This window comes from Balearica regulorum, chromosome 1, assembly GCF_011004875.1.
Source record: "Balearica regulorum gibbericeps isolate bBalReg1 chromosome 1, bBalReg1.pri, whole genome shotgun sequence".
In the NCBI taxonomy this organism is placed as follows: Eukaryota; Metazoa; Chordata; class Aves; order Gruiformes; family Gruidae; genus Balearica; species Balearica regulorum.
Window position 1 is genome coordinate 192,801,304 of NC_046184.1, and position 23,435 is coordinate 192,824,738.

Genomic DNA, 23,435 nt, shown 5'->3' on the forward strand with positions numbered 1-23,435 from the left:
AAAAAAACAAATCAACAAATTTTCATTTCTGAGGAAAAAAAGGCCTTCTTAGAAACATAAAACTTACTTTTTCAGAATTGTCTAATCTATGGGTTTTGTTCCTTCTTTATTCTTTGCTTTCTGTTCTTACTTATGAAGATGGGAAATCCACTTCTATATTGCGCAGACGTTAATAGATAGGCATGGGAGAAAAAGTGAAAATTGTGTGAGAAGTGTTATCTGCCTAATGAGAAATTCTTCCCTCATGGTTTCTACTGAGTTTCTACCTCTACCCAAATTGGAGGCAGGGCTGTTTCCACTGTAGAAACTAGGAGGAAAACATGAAGAGAGGCAGCTGGACTTTGAAGCCCTACTGAGATGAGGAAATTTCAAAATCGAGACTGACTGAGATTCCTCAGGAAATCCTGAGTTGAAAATTCAAGGAGTCTGAGTGAGTACTAGATGGACCTATCATGTCTACTTGTCCTGTCTTTCTGTTTCTTAAGCATTCACTTACAGTTGAAGATAGGTTACAGGGCTAGACGGACCGCTGGTCGGAACCATTACGGCTGTTCCTGTGACTGGTATCCTGGAAGCTGAATGGCTGCATGTATGAGCTAGGTCTATGGCTAGACTTAAGAAGGAGTAGAAGTCCCTCTAGGTTTGTTAAGGTTGGCCTTCCTCTTAATGTATATATTCTTTAAAATTCCCTTCTTACTGCTACAATATATATATTATATAGTAAGTTGACTGTATGCAATTTGGATATATATTCTGTTGCAGTTAAAGACTCTGCTGACATCTATAGACCTGCTGTTTCTAAAACTTACAGAAAAACAGCATTGCCACATTTTCCTCTTTGTGTTTGCTGTGAAGCCAAAAGGGAAACCCAAATTTTAGTCAGAAACAGAGACCATATTGAAGAGAACTGAAAAAAAAAAAAAAAACAGAGTAAAAAAGAAAAACTAATTTTCTTACTGCAGAAGTAATAATATGAAAGAAAATGCAGAAGCCTTCCTTTAATATGAAATATAATGTACTGTACTTCCTAGAGATAAAAAAGTCTTTGTGTAGATGTGAACAAGTCTTCCCTAAGTACAATGCATTTCCCAACATTGGAAAATGCTACCTCTTTCCAAAGAAACAATTTTCTTCAGAGGTTTCTTCCAGCTGTGGGAAAAAATCCATAATGAACAGCACCACAGTTCAAAGCAACTGAATAACCTTGCACAAATAAAGAACTGAATAAATCTCACGTAAGCAAATTGTGCGCTCACTCATACAGCCCATCTCCGGTTATACGATAGTCCTTTCTTGGCAGGTATCTCTATGCTGCAAATAGCATCCTACATCTAACTTCTTATTATTAGAAAATGATACAGAATTCTTCTATCCCCCTTTTTCCAGCACTAGCAAGAGCTCTTTCAAATAATCTCTGCCTTCCACCACAGCAGTAAGCAATCACGGAGGGAGGGAGGGAGGAAGAAAGAGGGTACATATTGGGTAAAGGTTGTAATGTAATGGGTGCAGAGCAGCAGGAGCAGCACAAAGTTGAAAACACAGTAAGAAAAGTAAGAAGGGGATTGAAATAGTAAAATACTTCAAAAGAATGATCAGATTAGAAAAATAGTCTCACTCACATTTATGTTTAAAAACTTCAGAAAGTTTAAAAACTTGTAGTTTAAAACATTGTAGTTTAAAAACTACAGAAGAATGACTAATACTGGACCTAAAAAGTGAATACTGCTGACATATTTGCTGATCTCAAGGTATCTCAAGTAGTACAGTTAAGTAAAAACAACAGAAGACAGAAAAGCATTTCCTTAATGTTTTGTTGCAATGAAATCATCTCAGAACTAAATATTTGGAACTTGTAATCAGGCTAGCTCATGAATGAGCTGAAAAGTGTGCAGGTTCTATCACATCAATCTGGAAGGACCTATTCTACAAAGAAAAATAGATTCCACCAATTCCAGAAACACAGAAAACTCATAGTTCTTACAGAGTATGTGGAAAAACTCAGAACCTTAACAGGCCCTCTTAACAACAGGCATGTCAAGCACACTGCTGGATCCAGTAGGCAGGATCTGGTCCTACATCTTTTCCACTGTTCTAAAGTTGCCTTTGTAATTTATGTCTAGCGGTTAAAATGAGCCAGAAATGAATGAATAGCTAAACCAGATGAAGCTGATTTGCAGTGGGGGACAGGATAGGTTCTGCGTCTCTCTGAACTTCCTAAGACAACAGCTAGTATAGCGATCGAGTCAGAGCATGCCAAAGGCTAGCTGTAAGGGAAACTCCTTCTTGCTAAATTCCTGCATTCTGGTCTCCCTTGCTGCAAACTGGAAACATTTGGTTTAGAAGCAGCATTGTCCCAGAATCAACTTATTTAACTGCCAAGCCCCATAGGCTCAAAAAAAGGGTGGTTATCCTCTTTCCACTTTTCCCCCTGGCCCCCAGCAGAACCCAATCTCTGCAGAAGCACACGCAGTAGTGAGAGGCAGAACTAGCTGTCTGGCAAGAAACTTTTTATTTCCAGCCTGTCTCCCCAGACGAATTTGGTCTTCACCACAGAATGAGTTTGACAGCTCTGCCCTCCACCATGAATGATTAATTTGTTATGGGTGTCTAGTTTAACCAAAGATGGATTTGAACAGAAAAAGCCCTTGTATACTCGGTATTTGGTAAAGCTGCTTTAATGTAGGTAGAACCTCCTTCATCAAATCACAGAAAGCAGGAGAACCAAGGCTCATTTTTAAATGTCATTTTTCTCATTAAAGTAATCCTCCTGTGTATATCAAAACTGATCATGTGAAAATATCTATGACAAGTATTTCATATTTAGATTTAGAACACAAATTGGAATTCAGAACTCTTTGATTGCCCCAGATTGCCTGAAACCTATAGAAACTGTAAGGTAAAGCTATATAAACAGTATTCTTGAATAAAAGTTTTTGAAAAGTTGAGATATCTGGTTAAACCAAGAAGCTGAAATAAGAGAATACTCCAAACAAACACGTTAACAGATTATGGCCCACAACACAGGCATGCATATGGTTGATAAGGAACTTGAACTGTGTGTACAGACAGGTTTCACTAAACTTTTTTTTTTTCTACTTTTTTTTTTTAAAGAAAGACGTGTGTAAGGAGAGAAGCAGATGGGGAGGAAGAGAAGCACCACATGAAGCTGACAGAGAAGACAGAAGGAAGCATATGTTGTGACATGAAGACTATAACCCTGAAAAAAGCTAAGAGTAAGTGCTGGCTTAAAGAAGCTTTGAACGCTAAGCTATGAAACACCCTGTTTGATTCTTCCTGAGTTCAAGGAAATAGGATGTTGCATATTCACTCTGAACAAGTGGCAATGCATCAAAGAAATAACCAACTCATCAATTTATCATCTGAATGGGAAAAACCTGCAGAATTCTAATTTTGGTGTAATGCTGAAATTAAAAAAGGGAAAACCAGTATGTTTAGAGTAAGCTATTATGAAGATACCTGAAAGCGTCAAATTGCCATAATGAGGAAAACAGAATTAGTTTGTTTTAAGGGCACAAACAGGATTTATAACAAACTAATGAGATTTATTTTGAAATCTATTATTCTTTGTCTGAGATATGTAGGAGAATATAAGATGATTCAATAATTTCCTTTTGTTGTAGAGGAGTTGATGCTCACACCTGCAAGAAATCGAGCAAAAGAACTCTGGTTTTCACTTTAAGAGGTGAAGGGAAAATATTTGTGAAGAGGGAAAGAAGTTAACACTGACAAGCAACACAAAATAAATTTTTTTTCAAAACTTATTTACCATTTTTAGACAGAAGGAGGTGAAAGAGTAAACAGGTTCTCAGACCAACTCAGACTGTACTGACTGATGAATGTATGGATGCAGATAGGTTGTGCAATGTCACTGTGTTTGTAGGCATTTATTTAGTGGTGGAGCCCCTGCATATAATTAATTTCTCTTTCAAAAATTAATAGGTAATTTAGAAGGTAATTGAAATGCAAGTCACTTACAATTTTATGTTATTTTTAATTCAATTATCTTTATGTAATTTTAATCTAACTTAGAATTGAAAGTTTCATATGGTATTTTGATGACTCACACCATTCAATTTCATTCTTGTTTCTTCAGACATTTTGAGAAGAGTTTATGATAATATATTTAAAATTCATAACTTATAAATACTATAGAATTTCACTCATCAGACCTTTTGTTTTTCATCCCAGTGCTAAGTTTCTATGTTTCTTAATAGTCTCTTTGTTTCTTAATGAACAACGAGTAAACCTTGCGGCACCTACAGATTAAACACAGTAAATGCTGGTTGCTGCTTTCTGCAAAAACAGTACACACAGACACAAAAGCTGGGGAGGCTTAAAAGCTCATTGTGTTCAACCACAAACACAAAGAAAAATTTTCTCTACAGCTGGGTCATATTTCACAAAATGAGACCTTAATATTTTATAACATGAGCATCTATGTTAAAGAACTTAAAAATTGTTCTTTACCTTGAAGAGAGATAAACAAAACCACCTATGTATTATATGCTATAATTATCAGTAAATCAGTAGCTGCAGATTGTGTTTGTGGTAGAGAACTGAAGCTTTTAAGAATCACACTTATCCCCCCTCAGTTTCTTACCTATCTTATCCATTTTGGCTGTCGAAAGGCATTGCTGTTGCCCGAGCATTTACCATGCAGAGGCAGTTCCCTATTTCTACCCCTGCCCCTCCCGGGCCTGAGAACGATCTCCCCAATTCACTGTTTGAACAAATGGTCTCCAGCACAAGAGATGGCCAGGAGACCAGCTGTGTGCCTTCAGAACTGGGAACACTCTCCCCAGTAGAAATGATGGAGTCACTACAGAGGTCTAGAGGTCTGGAGTGTCAACCTTTTTTTTTTTTTTTTTTTTTTAAGTAACTCTGTATTCCAGTTAGGCTGTATCTCCTGGGGCACAGAGAAGCATCAGTTTATAAAGAGACTGCTAACGCTGTAACTGTGTGTCAGGAATTAAAAACGGAGACTTCAGGCCTGTTGTGTCTCCTGCTGGCCAAGACCAGAGGTATGACAATTTTAGAACCCATCTCAATTTCCATCATATAAAAAGTACCGGAGGAACTAGCTAATTAACAACAGTTTTTGCCTTCTGTGCCTAAGCAGTTTAATGAGACCCCACTCTACTTTCTGCACTTGAAGGATTTTAAATCTGCCCACTGAGAACCAGAGACCTTGGTCCTTAACAAGGCTCAGAGGGTCTCCCACTGGGCATGTCCCCCTACCCACTGCCATCCCAGCCCTTTCCATTTACAGTCCACTAGGTCTCATGACAGAAGGTGCACTTGTGAGGTGGATCACACAGCTGCCACGGCATGCATGGCGAGACCTGCAGTGCAAGGCTGTCTGCTTCTTGATCGCCTCCTGCAAATGGGGAACCCCACTTGGAGTCCTTGTGCTGTGACCACGTTCCCCCTGCTCCAGGTTAAACAGTGGCCTGCAGCTAAAATACAACCAGGCCAACATCTGCACCTAACACAGCGAGTGCCGAAATACGAAAGCAGCGCTGCAAGTAATTGAGAGAAGACACACTGGGGAAGTGGCATGACAGGAATAAAATAAGAGTTTCTTTTACTCCATGTGAGAAATTTGATAGGTTTGTCACAGGCGTCAAGCAGCTTCATGGCCCATCGAAAACTATCATGGACTGAAGAGCAAAAAAAGCTGCAGCAGTGGTCTGTTGCCATTTAGGATGCCATCAACAATCCAGGAGAGGAAAGTTATCTAGCCCAAAGAAGAGGTGGTCTCCTGAAAAAGTTAGTGACCAGGAACTGACTTAAGCCTGCAAAGTGTCTGCAGCCACTCATGAACTTGAGCAACAACATTATTCAAAAATTCAAAGACATTAAAAGGACTGAAAATTGCACTGATTTTCATCAGGTTCAAGTCTCCAGATACACAACTTTAAGCCTCAACTAGAGATAACGTGAGTGTCCATAATGGACTAAGGCTGTTTTGAATTAACCATATCACAATATCTTCTACTATATTAACCATATCACCATATCTTCTACTTGTCATTTTTGTATTTTCCACCAGAACATGTCTGGCGTTGGACTACAGAGTTTCTATAAGACTGAATTTCCATACTTTCTACCACCTTAAAAAATAAATACATCTCCTTTATAGTCCAGGAAATAGTGATTTCTTTGGAAGATATAAGGATGATGAACATGAAAAATTCAATTTTTTTTAAACTCTCTATAACTGCAAGCACCAACTAGACAGAATTACAAAAAGAATTAACGGTATATGTGGTATTCATTAAACATTATTACTGGCATGTCAAATTTATTATTTGGCAGCTTTTCTGATAGGCTTAAGCCCTAGATGTGTATTCAAGTTAAATCCAAATAAATTTTTTTGAAAGAAAATATTTATCTAGATAAAAGTTTTTGTATTAGTCTATCAGTCTCAACTTGATTTTTACTTGAAAGGTTTTTCAGAGCTAAAATGGAACTTTCTGTTCTGCTTTGCTTAACTCAGACTGGGCTGAAACAGGATTTAAGTAGAAAATCAAGCTGTAAAAATTTGGATATTTGGGAGTAGAACTTCTTTGATTTCTCTTGTTTGAGCTGTTCCACTCTGAATAAATAATCAAGTATTTGTGGCTAGAATGCACAAAGAGGGAGACTTGGCAGTCTCTAGTTTTGCAGACAGGGCGCTCACATGGCAGACCCCGGTTCAAGACCTTGCTCTGAATGAAGGAAAGGAGCAATTTCAGCTCAAGTCTTCCATATGAGGGTCAGCACCTTAGCCACTGGCTATTTTTGTGATTCAGAAGAGCAAGGCTCTGTTTTTTGGCATGATATATGAAAATATTTAATTTCACCTCTATTTTGAATAGAATGAACTTTTAAAAACAATACTCTATACAGCTCTGATTAAAACCTCAAATACCATAATATCACTTACATACAGTAGAAATTATATATTTTGCATTTTTTTTTAATTTAATTTATTTTTTAACAGGAGTACCTGCAGAATTGAGGTGCACTTCACTAATGTTCAGCTTTGCACGTGCTACATTTAAGTACAAGTTTTGCTTTAAGCATACAGAGTTTGACTGTGCATGGCTGGCACTGACTACTGCTTTGGTGTAGGATATTTACCTGATGATCTTATCAGTTCATTACTTGCACAGAAAAAACTATAAACAGAACAAAGCATTAGACAGCAACTCAAGTGATCTGGTTCTGCTGGTTATTCTAATACTGACTTACTTTGTAAGGCTAGACAAGTCATTTTGACTCTCTTTATTTCAGTCTTCCTCTGTTGCCATCTGTATGGAAATCTCTACATCTCTCTATCTCATTCAGAACACTTCACTCAGATTCTAATACTGGTAGGAGCCTCAAAACCTACTGATCTACTAACAGTAAAACTGCGTTATAATAAAAAAATACTCATTAAAATTTATTTAAAAGATGGTAAAATATTATGTTTGCAGTCTATAAAGGAGTTTGATTTGCGAATTGTTAGCAAAGAGGACTTCTCAAGAACCAGTTGAAGAAAAAACTACCAGAGAAAATATATTTTAGCAATACTAGCTCCTAATACATTCATATTTTAGTTGTATGACTGCTTCTTTGAAACTTGGAAAGTAACATTAAAAACCCATACATTTTATGTTTTCAGCTTACCTGTGAGAAACAGCTCCCCAGGCACCATGCTTATTTGTCAGTATGTTGAGTATCTTCTGTTTCAGCTGATTGGCTGTAACATGATCTCGATGCTTAGCAGCGCTGATAAGATGATCACACATCTTCTCCTCCTCTCTTCTGTCAGCAGCATACTGAGCACACTGCGACTAGGAATCAAAGTACATCTACTTCATAAAAGATAGGCTATTTCGAATCTCCTTAAAATGATTATTTACTAAAAGCCTTTAAATATGACAAGAATTCATTAAAATACTTTTAGGAGGAATAGGACACACCATTCAAAAGAAATGGTTCTACTACTATACATTATCCGTGCAAAAGCACTCAGAACATGTAAAAATTGAAATATCAAGGGCAAAGACAATGGAATTGCAATTAAAAATATTTAGCTATACATCTCTGTATGTATATGTGTGACAACAGATATGCCTTAAAAGTTGATCTTTATTTGTAAAAGTTTTGTGTGTTCTCAGGTATAAAATACAGGTATAACATCCACAGCACAAAATACAAGAACAAATTATGTACACTGGTTTTGATTTTTAAATTGCAATAAAACCTACAATTAAAAAGCTATTTAATAATTTTATTATTGCAGGTGCTAGAAAGAAAGCCCTTCAACTACAGAATTAAGGAGTATATTTTCTATTTCATAACACAACATGAAAAATTTTCATAACATACTACCATTTCTAAAAAACCTAATGGTTAAACAATTGCTCATCTTTTAAATTGAAAAAGATCTAATGTTTTCATCACTTTTCCTTTAAAAGATAACCACCTCTGAAATAAACTCTGTGGTTATTGACCTTCATGCAAATTTGTTTCTAAAACTATCAAAAGTCTATAGTGTATTTTAGTTTTGATAAATCTTTTCTTTATGTATAATAAGTGCAATATAATTTCTCGATTTCTTTTCTCAAAATCATGTTAAGTTCAAATTAAATTTCTACTCCTAGTAAAGATCCTTTCAAAATGTCTAAATAAAGCAAATGTAGCCATACTAATTAAAATAAAGCCATTATAACTATCATTTTCTAGGTATAAATTACAAAGGCTAAATTATTCTCAAAACAGCTAATTTTAAAATCACCTTTTAAGACACGTTTTTGCATGCACAGTTATTGTGCACCATTTTAGAACATTTATCCAATGCTCAATGCTGTAACACAGTGCTGAATAGAATCCTATTTTCTAGTATTTCAAAAAGCAATTAAAATTAAGTTAACTTCATAGTAAATTGTCGTTTATTCTTCATATTTCTGCACACTACCTTTTTAGTACAGATCACATTAGCATTCAGGAAGACTTTAACAGTGGTCTTTCCACTGTGTTACAGCCATTATTTCAATTAATCTATCTGGAAAAGAACAATCGTTACACTAGTTCATAAAGGGTTAATTCATTTTTCAATTTATCTTCTTGTACAGAAAAGCACCAATTAGTACAATGATCTGCCTTAGTAATGAGGTTAATATTTCACCAGCTCATTGGACAGTAAAATTAAATTTTCATTTTTCTTCCTGAACAATTACAAAGGTTAACAAAATGAAAGTTAACTGTGAAGCACCCATTCTAGGAGGAATTCCCCTGGCCCTGACTTGCAACTGGAGTCACAGGATAAAATTTAGATTCTGGTCCATTGCCTCCCCACCACACAGGCGACACGGTAACTTGGTGCAGCTTGGGCCAAATCGTTGCACCCATGATGATTTGATTAAAGTTTAAAAGGTAAAAATAAAATAGCCACTCACTTCTCTGGCTGAGAGCAATGATTAACATGTACTAAACCCCAGAACATATACCAATACAGCTTATTAAAACAAAATGACAGATTTACAATTATGCAACAGAAAACTACCAGAAATCTCTTTGTCCCTACTACTTTCAAGTAGGACGAATAATAAAATGTTCAGTTATATACCTACCATTATTAAAGACAATATATAAAACATTCTTTCAGACTTTAACCATCGCCTTATTTAAGTACATCTGAGTTTCATATTTAACACAGGCTACATTTCATAATTTTCTTTTATGACTCACAGATTTTATCTTACTCATCCAAAACATCTAGCCGAGGTTTTTCATGTGACAAATATAATGAAAGTTTTCCACATATGAAAAATGTGTTGGTTTCTTTACCAGACAATAAGACTGACTTAAGGCTATTCCTTCAGGGAATTTAGTTAATATTCTAAATCCTATTTGCTAACAGAAGCTGGAAGTTAATTGAATATTCTCATTTTGTCTAGAGTTCTGACAGATCTTATACCTCAATGTATTCTTCAAAGAGCAGATAACTCAATCTTCTATTGTCATGTTAGGTTACTGCATGATGCTCTGATAAATATCAAATGTTATTTATTGTTGGGGCAATATGAAACTTCACTCTGACACACACTTAATTGTAAATGTGATTTTATCTAAGTTAAAAATATCCAGTATATGCTTGGTAATAAAGTTGTTGCAATCCCATATGACAAGTGTCTGCTGTCTGCTCTGACAAAATGAAGTAAAGGTTATGTGTATTCAAAATGACAACAGATATCTCTGTGTCTCACACTTTTCAGCTAGGTCAAGGAGCACAAGAACTAGTACATCAAAGTGCACATTTAAAAGAGCTGTTTCAAGGAGATAAAAACCTCATCAAAACTAAGATTACTGGATCCTATTTCTAGCCACCAGGTGCTTGTTGACATTTTCTGACAGATGAAGGGATTGATATAGCTATTTATTATCATCAATACTAAGTCAGTCTATCTTAATGTTAGGTCATTTGAGAAATAAAACATGTGGAAATGTATGTTTGTGAATATATATAAATTTACATATACACAAATGTATGCAAGCACAGGCAGGTTTGGAAATAATAAAAAACAGTGATGCTGAAATGTTGTATAAATGCCATAAAAATGCAAAAACATATTTGATAAAGTCACGTCAAAAATGAAATTTTGACTTTACTCCATCACTTTTGCATGAATTTTTTTTAATAGGAACAAAACTAATCCTGAAGAAATAATCAAAAACCTGTTAAACCAAACATATATTTTAAAAATAGGGGGTTTTGTGTATTCGTATCATTTTCAAGCAATGTAATTGAAATTGTATACTGAAACACTCATTGATGAAGAAAGTAATTGAATGTTGACTCATTTTAGGAGTAAGAATTATAGACATTAAAGAGTTATGGGAGTCAGCTGCTCTGTTACTTCTTCTGATACTTAAAAAGAATAGACATTTTAAATACAATCTTACTGTCAATAGTTAATGATTACTAATCAGCAAGAAAGAGATGTAATATCATATTTCAATATATAAATTATAGCAAGTAAATGTTCTGAAGTGCTCCAAAATGCAAAATATTCTAACAAAAATATGTTAAAATGCTAATCCTCTTTAACAAAACATTTCTATTTCTTATTTTTTGTGAAGTGCCTTAAGTGTATTAATTGCTTTTCTTTCTTATTGAACTCATATACACTGTTAATAAAATCCAACCAAAAGAATTACTAACATGATTTGCATGACTATTTTCAATAAAAGTTTTTTTGTGAACCTAAGGGTCTGCCATATCAGTTTAGATATTCTGATTAAGAGATTTCTTCATGCTGTATATGTTTTCATGAATTTCAGTGAGGAGATGAGAAATTAAACCCAATCCTTGTGTTTGACATTTACCAAAGCTTTTAAAAACTAGTTTTGAAATGCCTTCAATGTAAATTTCTTTCTTGGAAGAAAAAAATCATTATTGTATGGGGTTACAGTCTAGGTGACAACTGAGTGAAAACAGAGAAGCAGAAATGCACCAACTTTCAAGCTTACCTCAAACTCAGCATGCTTGTGGACATCTTCAGCTCTTTGTCGGTTCAAAATAAATTCTGCTTCATTTGCAACACGCACTATATGGTCTTTCATTGCATGACACAATAATCTAAAATAAGAAAAATAAAAAATCAACCTTTGTATTTGATGTACCAAGCTATTTCAGCAGATTTACTTAAATGGGGAAAAAAAAAATAATAATGAAACTACTGTAATGCAATTGCCAAATTAGTTGACTTGAAAAATTTAAATTTATCCAAAATTTTCTGCATTCGTGAAAGCACAAACGAATCGTGTTATATGGAAAAAGCTTGCTATTTATTATTGAAGGAAAAAGTTCTTTATGGAAGTATTATATTTTGAGCATGTTTTTAACAGCAGTCTCAATATGAATATGAATACTATACTACCATTAAAACAATCTAGACAACTTCTTAAACTCTTATTGATACCATTACATCATTTAATATAAATATTCCAATTTCAAAGTCTTAGAAAATAATGAGATTACCAAAGATATAAAATTCTATTAAAATTGCAAAATAATGTAAATATCTCTTATATGTTTTTCAAACACTGGATCATGTTTCCAAGTTTTCATGGCATCAGAACTAGACAAATCTTACTTAAAAAGAAGGAAAAAATAGATTAAGATTGGACTGAAAATGAGGATGTCAATCAGACACCTTAAATTAAGACTCTTGTAAAGATCACCAAATACCATGAGATGCATAATAAAATTGCAGTATGAACAAAACTGTGTTGTTAGTAATGCTGATATCTTATTGAGAAGGAAGAATGGAAGCAATTGCTTTCTTGTCCCTACAGTCCGTATCTAAGGTTGCCCGTCCTATTAAAAATTGCTTTGCTCTTCTTAAAAGCAAGGGGAAAATATCTTTCAGGATGCAAAGATCTGACAGGTCTGTTTAAGATCAGGAAGAACTGTTTCTCATTGTGTCAAATTGGCACACGGTCTGGGATTTTCCTTCTTGCAGCATCAGGGGAACACTTGATTTCAGAGATTCTTATATTGAGAATGTGAAATTTCTAGCAAATTCTACCCTAAGGTTGGTGTCTGGTGCTTAAAAGCACCACAAATGAAAGTCATGATTATTAGAAATGAAAACTATGATTACTAGACCTTACACCTATAAGATGGAAAGATCTGAACTTTATCCTTGCCTCCTTTGGTGTGTTCTACCATCTGTGAAGGAAGGAAATCGCTTACCCTGAGCTAATGTTTAATATGGGTGTGTGGCATTGGAAGACATAAATGTTGGGGCCTCTGTTTAGAGATAAAGACAAAGAAACTTGGATGAGAGTTTCACAGCAGATATTCATGCTGTTAATAAGCCTTTTTATTATGTCTAACCCTTTGCTATTCTTGAAAGCAAAAAGTTTTTGGCAAACTATAAGCTGAAAGACTAAAGTTCCCTCCATTGTAGTCTTCAAAATTTAACTTTATTTTTTGATCTACCCTGCTGGAAGATATGCCTTAGTATTTTATTACTGTTAAGTGTTCGGTTTTTATTGTTAAGAGGTCAGTGTAGAATTGCCCTCAGCTATGGATTAGGAGTGAGCGTTCATGACTTTAACAAGCTTCTCTAAAATGAGAAAATTCTAAAGTGAGTGTTTAACATCTGCAATCAAATTTTGCATCACAGGTCTTCCTGAACTTTTCCATATGACATTAACAACCTGGAAGCAACTAGCTAGGATTTCAAAACCGAACACACAGATTTCAAGTGTCTATTAGCTCTACATCCCTTCCTGAATGAATAAACTATTGAATAAATGGAGTACAGTGCAAATTCAGTATCTCTGAGTCAGCTGTGGTCCAGGCAGGATTTATACTTCAAAATGGCTTTAGGTGAAATCAATAGGTTTCTTAGACACTCCCTGCCACCAATGATTTGGTGAGAAAAGATTGAGACTAACTTCAGTCCACTGGGTTTATTATTTGGGACATCTGGGCATAGTCTTTATGCCTCAAAAAACAGCCTAAGCTGTCAATGTTCACGAGCAATGATAAATACATGCCATCTTCATCTTAGCTGTATTTATGGGTAGTAAAAAATGTTCACATTCTCTGTGCCCATTTATACACTAAAACACCTACAATGGACTTCAAATGGATTCCCAGAGAATGCTAATTTCCACAAGTTGTAAATAAATCTCTTGCCAATACTCAGGGAAAAGATATTAAGAAAAAAGAGAAAGAACGAAAGAAAGAAAGAAAGAAAAAAAACCCCTATCTGTCAACACTAGTCTCTGGCTGCTTTACAGAAAATGAAAAATTTTATAAACATGCAGAAGATGATTCAAATCAGCTGGTTGAAACTGCTGGTGACCCCAGCTGCACCTCCCATCCCTCTAATGGACCTTTCTGCTCCAGAGACTGAAAGACCTGATGCATTTGGAAACAACTTTGGAGTCGCTGCAGCTTTTGGACAGCACATTAGGTGAAATAAGCCAGATTTCAGGTAACCTTGAAATGCCACAGGACTTCAGAGTCCAAAGTCAAGGAGATGACACATAAGAGGGGACCAGGGACCATGCCTGAGCATTGGGTCCTGACTGCCTACTGCACTCAAATTATTAGTTTGGTTCCCACTCATTTTTTGGCTCACTCTAACTTACATCGAGAAAACGTATAGGCATGGTCCAAGGGACAGTTCACTGAAGACACATCGATGAGACTGAATCAACTTAAACTCTCTCCAATGATACCAAAGAAAGTTCTGCAGGTGTTTTCACACCATATCCCAAGCACACATAGAACACATCATTCTAGCGTGTAGCCCTCATGTTATTCCAAGCAACCTGAACTAAACAGACACAATTGTAATGATATCTTAGGGTGAAACAGGAACTGTATAGGCTTCAGGGAAGAGCTGGACTATGTGCTGTGTAGGATGAGTGAAGATACTCTGCTCTAGCAGGTGCTAACCTTAAGCAGAATGAACATAGCCCAGTCCAGTCCTTCTCTGTTTATTGTCAAAAATCTTTATGGGATATCTCAGTATTATTTCAACTGTGACTAGACAGTTGTTTCATGCACTGTCATATCTCTATTATTGATTGTCATTTCTTCAAGAAAAAGAAGAAAAATTGTTTGTATTGTGGAACATTGGGATTATGACAAAAGTAAGGCCATGGCCTATCAACACTATATAATCATTAAATAATGTTATATCAATGTGTGCTAATAAGGGATATATTGTGATTCACTTACCTTAGATGCTTGTATGCACCTAGGATAGAACTTCAAAGACTAGGTAAACTATGCTTTTGCATCTAAACAACCATTAAGAATTATACTAGTCTTAAAGTCACTTGCCAGAAAGACAGACTTTTGAAAAAGAGAAGGGTTAAAATCTAGGCCATCATTTAGAAATTTTGCATGCCTCCACAAGAAGCCTTGGCCTGGATCTTTTGATTTGTAAGTGCAAGAATGTAGGGCAGAAAACAGAAGCATAAGTTAAAGGTGTTAAACGTGTCACCTTAGCTTTGAAAGGAAAGGCAGTTACTACAAGGTCAGGGAAGCAGTGCCTTACAGAGGTTTTTTTTGCAAAGGAATTTGCTTATGTTCTTGCTGTGCTTGTTCAAGGAAACTTGTTACTTTTTGAAATATAAAACCACTACTGAAAAATATTTTTTGGTACTAATTTTTCCTTCTAACTGGAAGTTATCCTGTGTTCTCAAACTATATTTCTACTAAGGAAAAGATGGCAAAAATATTATTACTGTTATATCTGGATTAAATCATAGCCAGCCAACTCTGATTGAATCTCAAATTCATATAGACACAGCATAACTCAACGTACTGTCCTAACTGGTTACACCTGATCAACATGCGTGGTAATGTCGTCATCTTTTGAATACTTACCAATTTATCTAAATCCTTACTAACTCAATCACATGCATGCCATAAGATTTAAAAAAAGAAAAAAAAAAAAGAAGCCTCAGACTTTTCTGGCATAAGAAAAAGTGCTTACAACTATCTTTTGGATTTCATAGAAAAAACAATAGAAAAATCTCACACTTAGTAGTATCAAAGGCTGCCAGTACATCAAAAAATCTCCCTTCACGCACTGCAAATAAGAGAAACGAACAAGTACCTCTGGGCCAGCAAATTCACTCCTTCACTGTGACATGCAGCTATGTCATATAGACTCTTTCATAAACTACCTTTAGTTTATGAAAGGCATTTTCATGAAATCTAGCTCATGAAATGTGTCTTCAGTTTATGAAAATGTGATCAAGTTGCTTGCCTCCAGCACAGCTTTGGAAGGTCCTCTGAAGGTTAAAACTATTTTACTTTCTAATCCAAGTGTATTCTTCAGCAGTCTTTATGTTTCATTTCATGCAAATGTTGCCCTTAGGTTTACACAATTCTTCTTCCTTCTGTTGACCTTCTGATATTCCATCTACCCCTATTTTACTAGGCTAAGTAAATCAGCTCTCTGACTTTTCTTGTATGACAAAACAGTTAGTAAAAGAGATTGCCTTTTGGGTTTTTACTAATTTCGTACACTGGTTTTAGCTTTTCTGCAAATGCATAGCCAAAACTGCCAGCAGTATTCTAGACAATTTCTAGTCACTGTTTACATGGTAACATTAACGCTGCCTTATTTCATTGGAAATAGCTTTTCTGATGCAATTCTAGAATTATGTTTACCTTTTTTTGTAGCCCTATATTCTATGATTTTGCATAAGAAAATTTCAATGATAGCTTGGTTTTTTATGTCCTCATATATTTCTAAAAGATCAAACAAGAGTCTCTAGCATATATTCTCAAGAACGTGAACTCCATATACTGTTATGTTATAAAATATTTATGTAATGTATTACATTGTATAATGTTTATATTAATGCAGGTTTGAAACCCACCCAATATATTCTGATTGATATTTCAGTCATCTGCCCAACTATGTTTCCCACGCATAGATTTTTACAGAGCACTCCCTTTTGGGGAAAAGTATATTCTCTGGATCTTTCCCAAACCATCATCCTGCACTGGAGTGACCAATCCAATTAAGAAGGAGCTTGAGGCACAAAATGCATATAGAATCATAGAATCATAGAATGGTTTGGTTTGGAAGGGAATTTAAATATCATCTAGTTCCAACCCCCTGCCATGGGCAGGGACACCCTCCACTAGACCAGGTTGCCCAAAGCCCCATCCAACCTGGCCTTGAACACTTCCAGGGATGGGGCATCCACAACTTCTCTGAGCAACCTGTTCCAGTGCCTCACCACCCTCACAGGGAAGAATTTCTTCCTAACATCTAATCTAAATCTGCCCTCCTTCAGGTAAAGGCTATTACCTCTTGTCCTATCACACCATGCCCCTGTAAACAGTCCCTCTCCAGCTTGCTAAACAGAGGGAAGATCTGAAATTTGAGAACAGTGCCATTTTTACTCTCCTTTAGAAAAAAAAAAATCTTCTTTAGTGAGATCTCCTTATCACTGACAACTGAACATTTATTGTGACTGAATTATTCCCATTGTTCTTAGTCACCATTGTAAATCCTCATCCTGCCTTAGCAAGCACCACCCCTAAAAGATCTATTAAATAGATTGATGTTGAGACAGTGATGAATAAGGCCTTCTGGTCATATTTATTAATCTCTACACAAGTAATCCTCCCAAAGGACTAAGGAGTTGTATGAAAAGTATCACCACAGGCTTGCTGTACTTTTTATACTGTTTTCCAGTAATTCATGATTTACCAAAAGAAAGAAGACATTGACCTAAAACAATGGCTTTATCTTGTGTGACCATTTCTTCCGTTGCATCACTGAAACTCCTACCAGAATTGAAGCCAAATGTGCTGCTGTGTCCTTCCCCAGCTGAGCTGATCTCAACCAGGAACTGATGACCAGCAAAAATCTTATCCTCTTTGAGCAGCAATGCTTATGACATAAGGTAGAGATTAAACACTGGCTTGGTAACTTATGGTTTCTCTTTACCAAGACAAACTTGATTTCTACTAATGCCCACAAATTTATGAACTACAGTTAAAACTCCCTTACTAGGAAATGGATTTGATTTGTTTTTAGACTGAATCAAAGGACTTTCAGTAAGGAATCCACCAACAAAGCAGTCTGAAATCACTCGTGACTCAAATCCTGGTACACCTCTAAAGGGAAATGAGCTTTCTTTACAGATAGCTGTGAAGTTTCTAGCTGAACATATGGAAACTGGAAGTAAAAACTAGAATTAAGATATGCTGGCACTTTAAAATAAGCATGACAGGACGTAACCGTAGGAATAAGAGTGAATGGTAGGCTCTCCTTTAGGTAAAAATTGAAGAGTCTCAGACTTACGAGTGAGAGAAGACTGGGCAAGAGCACATCTCAGGATCTGCTGATTCATAAATATGAGTTATGTTGTTTAGCAGTATGTAAGAAGCTATTTTAAATCCATGTGGCTTGCTTTCCTGAATTCTGTCCTCAGCAAGGTTACTTTAGAAGTCCAGAGTGCTTACAGGTTAAAGGAAATTATGAAAAAGTACATGTAATCAATTAGAAGCCCCTATTTTTCAGATACTGGGGTTTAAAAAGGCTGGATTGTGGAGCTCCATGTTCCAAGAAGTCATTCAGGTAAATAGCCAGAACCCAGGAGAGGTTGTTGTTTTTTTTTTTTGTAGAGTTTTGGAAATAGAAAGGGTGATAAGACTGTACCCAAACTCTCTTGGAAACATGTAAAAACCATAAAATGTTTGCAACACATTTAGATGTGTATTTGGAGAGGTTGTGACAAACAGTGCTATTTATATATCTATCAGAACTGAAGGATGAAAATTCGTATCTCAGACTGTTCTAAACTGACTTTGCTATCCTGCAGTCAGTTCTTCCTAGTAATAGTCTTATAGAGAGAGAGAGGGCTCTAGCTGTTATGCTGCTAGATAAAACAATTGTGCTTGTGTTACCCAATCTTTCTTTCATTTGAGATAAACTAAAAAACCAGATCATTCCCAAGCAGCAATTTTCAAAATAGATTACAAAATGAACATTTGTTATAATTTAGCTAAGTTCTTGTTTCCTCTACTCATTCCTGAAGTTCTGCCAACTCACATGTCCAGGGAAACAGATGTTTTTCTGACTTACTTTCATCAGATGCCCATAGCTTAATTTTTCCAAGAAGCAGCCTGGAAATATGCCACTTTTTCACCAAACACTGTTGTTTTGAAAATTATTACTTTTAATGGCATTCATAAGAAATGAAACCCCTTTTTGCACTTGGTATCTATAATAGGATTCATAAATTGGTCTAACTTGAAGAGTTTAAAGTTCTACAAGATACAGTACTGCTATAAATACTTTGAAAGTAAATTCCTATAAACTTTAGAAGGTAATGTGTAACACAGGGGTCTGATTTCTAGCAAAAGGGCAATGATGAAGAATTTACTAGAGAAAAGTTTGAAATTAGAGCATACAAAGACCAGCTATTGGACTACAACATGAGCACATTGGCAAGATAAACTTCATGGAGGATAACTGTTAGTTTCAGAAATGCCACAGAAGCTGTAACAGACTCAGTAAAAGTTGACTACAAAGAATCTGTTCTACTCCTTATACAGGTTTTCCATTTTGCATAAGAATTTTCTAAATCAAGAGGAATCTGCCTCTTTGAAATAGTGACCATCCAGTAAACATCCAAGACCAGCAGTTACAACTGAGACGGCCTGCATCTCAGAATCAGCCTACCTTTTGAGATGTGACTGGATCAGGCAAGGCGAGAAGGTGAGAGGATGCCTCAAAACCTCTAACTTCAGCTGTACTGACTCCACAAGTACATAGATAGTTACCATAACAATGTATGCTTTGTCTAGCACAAGCTATTAGTCTGGAGGTAGGGCAAGGACAGCTGTGGTAAAGAATATGAGATTATAAAAAACCACATCTAATGGAGTTCAAGCTCATGCCTCAGCTGGAGCAGAAATACATTCAGTGCCCAGTTTTACAGAAGTTTCTATGACAGGAATCCTCTACCAATGGAAGATGACATTTAGGATGAATTTCCACAAAATAGCCATTCACAGTTGATAAAGGATTCCTCCAATCAGAAGTTACACTTGGTGAGGGTGACAATACAGCAACAGAATTTGGTTATATCTGTCAAAGACAGAATAATCAAACAGCTTTGTTCTTATTTATATATTGTTTCTGAGTGCTGCTTTCCTCAGTGCTATTTTCTGCCTGGATCTGCATATATTAGATTTTGCTCATTAGACTAGAATCCTTTGCAAGTTGTTCTGGTAGCCCTCAGCTACATAATATCCATGATGTCTGAACACCAAGTATATTGCAGTCCTGGATGATTCAGGTGAGCTCCTCATTCTGACCTCAAGGTTCCTGTGATCAAGATCATTATCAAGACAGAAAAAAGGAACAGCATCCTTTCTCGATCCTTCTTGGACCCAACTACTAAATGAGTTCTTCAAGGGGTATCTAGGGATCCAACTGTAAATGCATGTCATAAATCAAGTATGGCAAATGGCATCACAGATATACCTTTTAACACAGGGCCTGAACATTGAAGTATTGCAGACAGTGAATAATGACTGTGAGCTCATTTACCACAAACCAAACATATCAGAACTGCCAAACTGCAGCAGAGGATGTCCAAAAGAAAATTTGCTGCAGTTACCCAACAATCCTAGTTGAGGTAACATGGAAAGAATGTAAGACTTTATTAGCCTCCTTTCAGGATTTAATCAGCAATTCATCTAAATTTAAACAAACACAAATTTCCAGTCTATTTAAACATTCTGCTACTCTTTCCAGAAAATTAGTGAAACCTCTCAACAAAGCAAGGTTTAAAAGAAAAAGGCCTCCTGTGAATTTTAAGTATGCTTGGAGGTAGGTGGATATGCAAAAGTGTATATTTTCATGGCTAAAGGCAGAAAGCAGACTTAGGTACAGAGATGAAATTACAGAAATAAAGCTTAAAATTTTAAATCTGAGATGAAATATAGTCTCATGTTTCCTCTAATTTATGATATGATAAGACTACTCCTGCTATTTAAAATGAGGAAATTCTGTAAAAAATAAAGGAAATTATTTTAAATGAAAGAAAAAGTCACCTTTTTAAAGAGGTGAGTGTTGTGAAAACATAAAGGGAGAAGAAAATGGAAGATGAGGATAGTAATCCAATTCTGAAAGACTAATGGGCAATGATCTGTAACATCCATCTCTTAGGCAGGATAGACCCCTGAGATACTCCACTTGTCAAAGGCATCAAGGTAGAGTACAACCAATTAACCACAATCCTCGGAGCACCATTATGTAGCCAGTTTTCTACCTATTTAGTTGTCCATCCATTCAGAATGTAGTGTTCTAACTCTGATACTCTCCTCCTGTGTACTCTCTTTTTGCATCAGAGCTCTACTATAATTTCATTGGTTAGCCAAACCAGTCTCTTGACACATCTACTTTTTCTCCTGTTCTGGCACTTGGACAATGCTGTACTTAAAGGCCTGCCACCTTTCCAGAGCTCCCTTGACCTCCACATCTGCCTGCCATGGGATCCTACCTATCAGTTTCCTGAAAAAGCTAAAACCTGCACTCATGAAGTCTGTACTCTGCTACTCTCCATCGACACCTTGAATTCCACTATTTCGTGGTACCTACAGCCAACGTGTCATTAATGACCACATTCAAAGAGGTGTTTTGAAAGATGGCGGATGAGATGGACCAGCAACAAACAACAAATACTGTAGAGGGGCCACTTGATCTCATCAGATTCAGTCTACATGAGTGAATTTATGTCTAAAGAGAGAGCTTAGAGGCAGACTACATGCATATGATCAGCACTTCAGTATGATTCTGGGTGATGTGGAAGAAACTGTAACTGCAGTTGATTAAGAAACCTACAAAGAGATTTATAAATCTACCAAAAGGAATATTCTGATGCTCTTTGTCAGAGGTGACAGCATTGTGCTTGAAGCTCCTCCGTTGAGGGTTGGTTGAAGCACCTTGTTGCACTTCCAGAGGATGTCAGGAAGGTTAAAGATCCCTGTGAGAACTAAGGTTTTGTGATCCAGATACTTCCTCAGATTGTTTAAAGGATGCTTCTTCCTTTCCCTCCCTGGTCTGTAACAAACTCTCACCAGGATGTGACCCTTACTGGACTCTCCTCTCATCCTGTCCTGCAATTTATCAACCAGATTGTCATCCACCCCATTGAAGAGCTCCACACATCTGAGCTGCTCCTTCACAGAGAAGGCAACACTCCTTCCATGCTTTCTCTGCCTGTCTTTCCCAAGGAATTTGTCCATCGCAGCACTTCTGTCATGCAGGGCAGGGCTGTCCCACCAAATCTCATTCATTCCAGTGATGTCATAGTTTCATGATTGCATGTGGAGTAATTTCTACTGCTAGTTTCCCAAGCTGTATGCATATTTACTTGAGGTGAATGCTCCTATCTTATCTCTTGTTCTTGTCACCCTGCACCCTTTTCTTTGACCTCATCCATCACCACCCCGCTTAAATGTGGGTTGTAATCTCTCTCACATCATTCTTAAAGAACTCTTTTCATGTCTCCTTTTACAGCCAACATTGCAGATGCGTCCAGCTCTTAAATTAAGAAGCCTACTTATGTGTATATCCTAATGTAAATCTGAAATCCTAATTAAGCTGCTATCAGTGAATGTCTTGACATGTGTGATGATACCCTCAACATCACATATTCACAGCGTGAGACTGATTAAAAAGAAGAATAAAGTTCAAGATCATAACCAGGATGTCTCTAAATCTTTCAGGTATATTATAGACAGTATTATTCTACACTTCCAAATTAAGTATCTTTGTTCATGTTTTCCTTGAAAGTATTAATTTAAATCTGTAGTCAGGTAGTCTTGTTATACTAAAACCTGCTATAACAGTTCCTGTTTTAGAAAGCCGTATCAGTGTTTGTATGCTGAATTCTACAAATATGTGTCATTCAGACCTTCCTAACAGAACATTATCTAAAACAAGAAAAAACAGAAACAAACACAATAAATCAACTGATTTAAAATGAAAATGCCATTTATTAAAGTGACAGAAATATAGATATTATATTTTTAACTACAACTAAACTGAAATATTTTATTTCAGAACATTTCTAATAAAGTCAAAGATCAGAAAGGCACTCAAATTATTTCAAGCAGAAACAACAAAAGTTAGGTACTCAGAAAATTACCTTATAGCATCCATGTATTAAACCAGATAGACATATAACTGAAGACATTAAAAGCTATGATCCTCTGCATTACATCCAAACCTTTTCGTTCATGCTCAAATGAAAAAGCTTTTTTCAAAACTGTAGATTTATTAACCAGGTCTCTCAAAATCTTACCCAGAAAGTCCTTCAAAATATTCTTAGCCTTCATTTTGCTTTTAATAATTTAAAATTCAATCATTATTGCACAGCGATTATATGCAATTTTACATCCCATTAACCCTGCTTTGTTTTAATTATAAAGATCCTTTGTTAGATTCCTTTAAATGATCCAGTTTATAATTTCAGGTTATCCTAGGGAGCACTTTAATTCAGCTGCACATTCATCAACTGTTTATGTGTTGTTAATTGTTGACAACTGCACAATTGCATTCTCTAGCTATGATTGATGAATTGCATTCACAAGTTTAGCTATTAAGCAGAATAAATATTTATAACAATTTCCAGTTAAAGGATTGTTATCTTTATACCCAAAAGGGCAAATTAAAAACAAATGATCTGATTGCAAAGAAGAGCATTCTAGTAATGTACATGCACTTGTTCTAAAACACCTTTCTGACAAAAGTGTACGGAGGAACATATGTCTATAGGCAGTTTGATTAGACATTCCTTTGACTGGATTTAAGCAGCAGTTCTTTTTTTTGAAACAACTTTTTTTTTGAAAAGTTATTGTTAGA

The 23,435-nt window shown here is 35.9% G+C and overlaps 1 protein-coding gene and 1 pseudogene across 6 annotated transcripts in view; one reads left to right on the forward strand and one right to left on the reverse strand.

Moving 5' to 3' along the window:
• The window catches only part of NBEA (neurobeachin), a 524,026-nt gene that overhangs the window by 232,620 nt on the left and 267,971 nt on the right, over positions 1–23,435 (reverse strand). For all 6 annotated transcript variants that reach the window (XM_075741999.1, XM_075742002.1, XM_075742000.1 and 3 more), the window contains 2 exons: positions 11,527–11,635; positions 7,678–7,844 (listed from right to left, as the gene is read on the reverse strand). In XM_075741999.1, the coding sequence (XP_075598114.1) occupies positions 7,678–7,844; positions 11,527–11,635 (276 nt within the window). The remainder of the gene's footprint in view (positions 1–7,677; positions 7,845–11,526; positions 11,636–23,435) is intronic.
• LOC104642907 (U6 snRNA-associated Sm-like protein LSm3 pseudogene) lies at positions 21,214–21,506 on the forward strand (annotated as a pseudogene).